The following is an 8,191-nucleotide window of genomic DNA, read 5'->3' on the forward strand; positions in this document are numbered from 1 at the left end:
TAAGTTCCCCTGTTTTGAGTGATTAATCCTTTTGAATTATATTTTTCAGTCAACTGTAAAAGGATGAATGTTTTGTAATTGTCTGTTAATGTTAAAGATTAGATTGTATGGTTTTTGTGTTTCTCTGTATTTGATCTCTCGATCATTAATGTTCTTTTTAATTAGTGTACATGTTATTTCGTCATTTTCTTTCATGAGTTGTATAGCTATTGATCGATCTTTATTACAAAGCAAGTCTTCAATTTGTATTGATATCAATTGGACAATGTTCTTATTAAATATATCAAATTTTGTGGCCAAAGGCAATTATGGAAATGAAAGTTAACCATCGATGCAAAAAAGACTCAGGATAAGGTTTCGCAAATACAAATGCGGTACATGAGATCAACTGGTTCCCATTGGTCTATCAATTATTTATTATTTTTTTAAAAACAATTTAAGTTTGGCTAAGAAATAGAAGTTTCACTTATTAGGTCATGTGAACTTTAAATGAATTAATTTTACATTACACAATAATTTATAACATCTCGCACATCGCGCATGTAAAAGACCTAGTACATAGTATATATATATATGTTTTACACATTTGTATATGTATTTGTTTTACAATTTCGATGCTTTTTATATTATTTGTATCGTTTTGTTTTAATTAAATATATTGTCGGTTATTGTAAGATATTAAACGAAAGAGATGTTGGAGGAGGTAATGACTGATGAGAAAAATTTGACATGATTAAAAAAAATAACGAAACGCATGACAGGTTAAAAATGATGATTGAACACCAATGTTCGTATATATGACATTGGGGTGTTAGTCCATTGGTCAGGGGGTTTTTCACAATCTGATTTTTTTCAGGGAGACTCACATTCGAATAATGACACATGCAAATGTGGCGAGGGGCCATCAATGCTATACGCATCTAACAAATGAGGAGCAAACCTTTTAAGACATTGCCAAGAGTCGAACTGGCGTAGGCGCACCTACGTGAGGGTGTTAGCCATTTATTTGTTGTTGTCTTTCAAAGAAAAAATGTTGGGAACTTTTATCTTTAAAGACAAAGCCAAAAGTTCGATTTAGATGCTCAGTAATACTGAAGGTCCTTTTTTCATTTTTATTAGAATTTGAAAGCAGTTTGTTTGTTTTAAACTAGACGGTTGCCCGCACGATACTGTGGCGATGGCGGTAGCGACGACGGTGTGGCGATGACGACGATGTGCAGTGGTGGTGGTGGCGTGGTAGTGAATGCAAATTAATTGATGTAAGAACGGTTAATATGATTATTTAAGGGTTGGATGATCTATGTTGTAAGTTATTTTATTAAGAGTATTATAAGTATATATGTGAATATGTTTAAATTAATGAATAAAAAAGAAGAGTAATATGGTCATTTTAAAGTTTTAATTAGTTAGAAAGAAAAGACAGTTTGCTTTATAGTAGTATAGATATATAGAAATAAAACTGTCTATATCACAACATATATGTCTCATACAACATTAAAAATGATCATACAACATAAAAAATGATATTAAGACTCAAATCCCGTAAAAAAACGTTTCTCTACTGTTTGTACATATATACTAGGAGGGTCTAGATGAAAATATAGAGTACAATGTTGAACACGTCTTTAATGCCAGCAAACCAACTACAGTTAAATTGGCAGGATATATATATTCCCAAATTTGACGTCGTCTTCCTTTCAAACCAATACACCTTCAAATCTTCGTTTTTCCAACTCTTTTTGTTGTTTAATGCATTAAACCCAAGAAGCAGGCAAACTATCTCTCCTTACAACAAAGTACACAAGAATGTTTTTCAGGTCCCCTCAATCTCCCTATCTTTCTATATATTATATATATATGTGTGTGTGTGTGTGTTTCTTGATATATATCAACACATTAAGCCCCACATGAAATTTTGCATCAAGTTGACTACTTGATATAAAAACCCATGTGGGGTTTTAAATGTCTCCCTTATTGTTAACCAACTTTTTGTTTCCAGAAATCAGGAAACATTGTTTCTGGCGGTTGGATTTTTTTTTTTATATATATATATTCAAGTTTTTTGTTTTTATGTATAATTGTGTAATTTGGTTCATTATCCATTATTTATATATAAATTCTGGGTTATATTACTTATATCTTGATATGTATTTTTATTGTTGATATTTTCAGTTGATGGAAATTGTGATTCCTGAATCTTGATCATATCCATATGAAAATGACAGGCAAAAATGAAGAAATTAAAAAGGTTTGCATTATAGAATTTTTTTTTTTTTGACTAATTTAATTTAATGATTATATATGTTATTGTTTTGCCTTATATGTATAATATATAATGATGATAATTTGCAGTCTTTTATACATAAAATTTTGTCAATGAGGCTAAATAATGGAGATGAGCGGAAAGTAATGAAAAATTCTTATGATCCCACAGGTTGAGTATTTCTTGAGCCTTTAACTTATGCTTTATGTGTGTGTGTGTGTGTGTGTGTGTATTATATGTATGTGTATACATATAATATTATTGTTGAATTTATTATTTGGTCTAAAAAGTTATGTGACATTTAAGCTTTAGTCAAAGTCTTTGTTATCAGACCTGAGAATTAGAGACTGAAATTTAAGTATATGAAGATAAGATAATGAGGAATATAAAACAAGTTGATGAAAAGAAAAAAAGTGAGAATATGTTCAAATATTTTCCTTTATAACCTCACTAAGCAATAGCAAAAAGACATTGAGCCTAAGGTAGATCATTTTTTAAGCTTTAATGATCATTTTTATCCACGTGATTATTTTATTCACCCTTCGTTGATCACGGGTTGTGAATAAACGCTTGTGTTAATTTAAAAGTCTTGAACTTGCTCCTTCACTCTTGCAGAAATTCAAGTTGATAACGCGATCGGTGCGTTGGATTGTGAGAACTTGTTAGGAGATTCAATGGCGGTTAGTCATGATGTGCAGTCCCTTAGGTGCAAATTCATGATTTGTTGTTCTGTTTTGAATATTTCAGTTATTGTATTCAAGTTTTCTTGATTTATTTTGCCTTTTTTCCCCATTAGTGTGTTCACAGCAACTTGGAATGTAGGGGGGAAATCTCCTTCTAGTGACCTCAATCTTGATAACCTTTTGCAAATCCATCGTCAGTCTGATATATACGTTCTAGGGTGCGTTTTACTCTTTTGTAAATTTGCAAGATTCTGCCATATTGTTTACTAGTGTTTTGTTCTTATTGTTTTGACCCGAAAAAAAATGAAGTTAAAACAGTTTTCTGTTATTAGTTTTCAGGAAATAGTCCCTTTGAACGCTGGAAATGTGTTAGTTATAGAAGATAACGGTTCTGCAGCCAAATGGTTATCGTTGATCAGCCAGTCACTCAATAAATCATCTTATACTGATTATTGTCTTCTAAAAAGACCACATACAAATACAAATTCTTTGGAGAGAAAGATCAGTGGCAGCAGCTCAATGTTCTTACAAAGAACATCACTTAAAGCAGCCAGCAAATCTTTTCGTTCAGAAAGTCGAAGAAGGTTTAAGAGTTGCAACTGCGCCATTGTTGAACCTGAAAGGAGGAGTTACGGTCGAGATTCATGTTTTGCTTGTCAAAAGTCAAAGTCAAATGGTTTTGACTATGCATCCTCATCAGAAGAGGATGATACACTTAATACAAGTGCCGTGACTGCTGATGTCAACGTTACTGCTCCAACTGGCAAGAACCAACATTTGAGATATAGCCTTATAAAGAGCAAACAAATGGTGGGAATCTTCGTTACCATTTGGGTAAAGAAGGAGCTTATTCCATACATAGGCCACTTAAGAACTTCTTGCATAAGTCGAGGGATTTTGGGTTATCTCGGCAATAAGGTATGTCAGTATCAGCTTAATTGCACAAATAAATAGTGCTTAAGAGGAGTCCCCCATGCAGCATAAGTGAGCCCTCACATAACGGTTCCACATGTGGGCGTCTCTTTGTTAAAAAAAAAAAACTACCTATCTAGTGTGCCCCACTCAATGAATAGTGATTACGAAGAGACTTCCCCGCATGCACTTGACCTGTACTAGTGAGCCCTTGCTTCCATCCAAATAGAAGTCTTTTTTTTCTTTTTTTTCCCCTCATTATGTCACTTTTTACGCTATCTTATTAACGCGTGATGAGTAGTGCTTAACAAAGACGCACCTCGCTGTAGATGTCTCTCTTTTACTGTATAATTAACTATGTTGGTTATGTAATTGTTTCAGGGTTGTATCTCTGTGAGCATGACCTTCAAGCAAACGAGCTTTTGCTTTGTCTGCAGTCACTTGGCATCAGGAGAGAAAGAAGGGGACGAGCTACGTAGGAATTTAGATGTTATTGAGATTCTTAAAAGCACACAGTTTCCAAGGATATGCAAAACATACAATGCTAAGGTGCCAGACAAGATTTTAGATCATGAGTAAGTGCCTTGCTTGGCAAATACTTTCTTATTTTATATATGACTGAATTATATTAACATCCAATCCAACTGTAATTCTCATGTTTTAATAATTTCTCCAGCCGTGTTATCTGGTTAGGGGATTTAAACTATCGAATAGCCCTTAGTTACCATGAAACCAAGAAACTCCTAGAGCAGAATGCGTGGGATGCTCTTCTTAGTAAGGATCAGGTACTTTTGTATGTTCATTTCCCATTTTCTTTTGTTCTTTGTATGTTTGTTTGATTATATACGACTATTGGTGGAAAATGGATGGGTTGGGTAATTGGTCAAGAAGGATAATTTTAACAAGTTGGGTTTGATCCGGCCTACCTGTCACAGGCTTTTCTATCCACCTTTTTGAAAATTATAGATAACTAATGTATTATATAAGATTAAATCAAATTGTTAAAATATAAACGAACTTTTCATATCAAGTAAATTGTTTAGGGGATAAGGAATTTCAGCCTTTGCAAACATATTTAGCTACTTTTGACCAGTTTAACTTGTTCAACCCATTTCCTCCTTTAATTTTTGAACATTACCCTGCTAATATATGCAGTTAATGAAAAAACCCAAGCCAAGATAATGTTAAACGGGTCAACTTGGTACCTTTATATTTGTCAGATTCATGTTTCATAATACTGTGTATTTTTTGTTCTTGGGTTGTATTATTAGTAAAAATGAACGTTTTGCTACTACATCTACAATCTGAAATGTTAGTATAAACAAACACTCGCTTGTTTTTAGTGTTTTAATTTTTGTTGCACTTCTTGGATATTACGCAGCTTAAGATCGAAAGGGAAGCTGGTAGAGTATTTGAGGGTTGGAAAGAGGGGAAGATCTATTTTCCGCCAACGTACAAATACTCCTACAACTCGGATTCGTATGCTGGAGATACAATAACATCAAAGAGCAAAAGGAGAACGCCAGCATGGTAATTTCCAAATATTTTTTGATTTAGAGGTCCTGATTTTTAATCCTAATAAAGACGCATGCTTTGACTTTTTTGGTCTAAGAATTTTCTTTTTGGTCTCGAATGAATAAATAAGTTTTTTAGACTGCAAAAACTCGAAACTTACACCGCCTTTATGTGTTTTCCTTGACCCATGAAATCAAGGATTTAAAACAGAAATTGGATATTATTTTTTTTTCTTTGGGCCTAGAAGTGGTAAAACAAGCAGGTTGGTACCCAGTCAAACGGGTTATTTCTGATACGTGTTCAATTTGACCCAACACACTTTTTGTTGAGTTCCTTTGTGTTTTATGTGATTGATATTCCTATAGTATTACATGATAGGTTTGCTATACTTTCAATGTATTTGACCCGTTTATTATCTTAGTCTATTTTTTTTAAAGATGAAACATTGCCTATGTCAACATGTCTATCAATAAACAAGTTAAAGTTGGCACTTGTAGTTGGGACTGATTATGAGCAGTGGGTTTCACTTGAGTTCCTGGATAGATTTCATTTTCTCATTGGATGAGAACCTAAATGTTGCAGGTGCGACAGAATACTTTGGTATGGTGAAGGGATCTATCAAAAATCATATTCACGTTGGGACTCACGGTTTTCTGATCACCGTCCTGTTTGTGCAACGTTTATAATATTTTTACTTTAATCAAAGGTTAGTAGAGTTGTTAATAAAATGTTCAAATGTTGGTTGATATGATAGACTATCTTGATCCTCCTAATTTAAATCAAATCTAAAACATATGATTTTGTGCAGGGAATAAAATGATCGTTCGAACGACTGCCTGATGAATGATAGATGTTTGCGCGTTTTGACCAGCCAGTGGACATAAAGAAGCTTAATAATCTACTTTTGAGATTTAACTGTACATAGCAGCAACATTCTTGCAAGTATATCTGAAGAAGAAAGTATAGAAAAGATTTGCTTTCACAGTATCATCTTGCACCTCGATTTTCTTCCAAGATTATGAAGTCAGTCAACAATAATGGTTTGACAGATTACCCATTTTTTTAATATTTGATTATTAATTACTTCTCTTAATTGTTACAAAAGGTAGATTATATTTCACTATTAGAAAGTCAACTTGGTCCATTTTGAAAAAGGTTACCGGTCGATCTTCTAATGTTTACTTTCCTAGTTTGACCATTGTTACAGACTTGTTATTTTTTTGTGTATAGAGATTAATGTATAATGTATACTTTTTTAGTTCTTATATGAGATGCACAGTGTTTGGCTCTTTTTAGTTCTAAGGCTCTCACCATTTTCCATCTAAGAGCCGTTTATGGATGGTAAACTGTTATACCAAGCTTGTATCTGGTGATAGCTTATGGTGTATGCTAGAACCTGTGTTTTATTAACCCCAAAAGAGATGTGGTAATGGATTTAGTGTCAGAAAGTTGGGATGATATTCTGACCAAAGGTGTAATCTAGTCGAGACTAGCTACTCGACACTACTCTGGATTGACTTGAAAAATACTCCAAATGACTCTACTGTCAAGCTATCGGAGTAGATCTTCAAGTCGAATTTGCTGTCAAAACTCAAAATGCTCTGCTAGTAATTTCAAAAATCTTATCCGGCTTGAGCTATTTTGAAATTTTACTTTTTTGTGCATTATATCTTTGACATAGTTACCGTACTACTTAAATTGAGTTTAGTTCTAAAGTGTAGGGTCGAACTCCAAAGTATCGAGCAACTTATACTCACATCGATTTAACTTACATTAAATACTTTATTATGATCATTTGGTCGAACTGAGCTCGAAAGCATCAGTTAATTGATCAAGGTCGAGTTTGAAAATAAAATCACGGTTGAACTGGTTTCAAGATTTGAGTTTAGTAATCAAGGGCGAGGGGGCAAGAGGGTCAATGCCCCTCGAAATTTAAACTTAGTCATGTATTTCTAAATATTTCAAGAATTTTTAAATTTTTTATATAGGTTTTTAACATTTTGTCCTTTTTTGGATTGTTTTTTAAATTTGCCTTTTTTGAATTTTTTCCTGGCATCACCTTTGTCATTAATTGAGGCTAGCTAAAGCTTTGTCATTGTATGTAATCAACTCTGTTTAGTTATACCGCCGCTAATCTAGCTTAACGCTCGAACCTATATCAAAACAATTCACGAAGCAACCGTCCCTAAACTCTGTCCAAAGGACACCAGGATGAACTCCCAGTAATGACACTACCCGGACATTACATACATATCCAAAGAGGAAAAAAAAAGGTCACAGTAGTACATTAGTACATAGACCTTTAAAACGCATTTAGGGTCGGCGGAACTTGTACGCCTATTATAAGGGGACAGAACTAAATGAAACCCAAAATGTTAGAATATAAATATTAAATTTAAAGATATATTAAAATATTAGTAATAAAAATAAAAGCTTTTTGCTGTTAAAAAAAAATGAAAAAAAAAGGTTTTAGAGGGGCTAGAACCCCCTTGGTACCTTGATGCTTTGTTCTCGAGTTTTTTATTGAAGAGAAAGGAAAAGAATATGAAGGATTTTTAAAATATTTGTATTCTAGAGTTTCATTAAAGAGAAGAAGAGAAAAGAAAGGAAAGGAGTTGGAAGGAGAGTTCAATACATTTTGGTTACAATTTTTTCCTTCCACTTTTAGGATGATTTGGAAGGAAAGAAAATCTACCCCTTCTCTTCCATTCACCTCTCTTCTTTTCTTTCCGCTTCCTTTAAAAAAGAACTCGAGAACACAGCATAAAAGTTTCATCCTTAGGGTGTCATACTATCGGATTCTGATAGGAAAAAATGA

The 8,191-nt window shown here is 33.3% G+C and overlaps 1 protein-coding gene across 1 annotated transcript; it reads left to right on the plus strand.

The window, feature by feature from the left end:
• The first annotated feature begins 1,717 nt into the window (after positions 1-1,717).
• LOC122604020 (type I inositol polyphosphate 5-phosphatase 10) lies at positions 1,718-6,664 on the plus strand. Its single transcript, XM_043776904.1, has 11 exons — positions 1,718-1,817; positions 2,173-2,248; positions 2,353-2,434; positions 2,879-2,969; positions 3,060-3,164; positions 3,279-3,864; positions 4,240-4,433; positions 4,535-4,643; positions 5,240-5,388; positions 5,956-6,079; positions 6,182-6,664. Exons 2-10 carry the CDS (start codon positions 2,213-2,215, stop codon positions 6,071-6,073), a joined length of 1,470 nt encoding a protein of 489 aa, XP_043632839.1. The 5' UTR covers positions 1,718-1,817; positions 2,173-2,212; the 3' UTR covers positions 6,074-6,079; positions 6,182-6,664.
• Positions 6,665-8,191: the final 1,527 nt, after the last annotated feature.

The sequence above is a fragment of the Erigeron canadensis genome, chromosome 6 (genome assembly GCF_010389155.1).
Source record: "Erigeron canadensis isolate Cc75 chromosome 6, C_canadensis_v1, whole genome shotgun sequence".
NCBI classification, from domain to species: Eukaryota; Viridiplantae; Streptophyta; class Magnoliopsida; order Asterales; family Asteraceae; genus Erigeron; species Erigeron canadensis.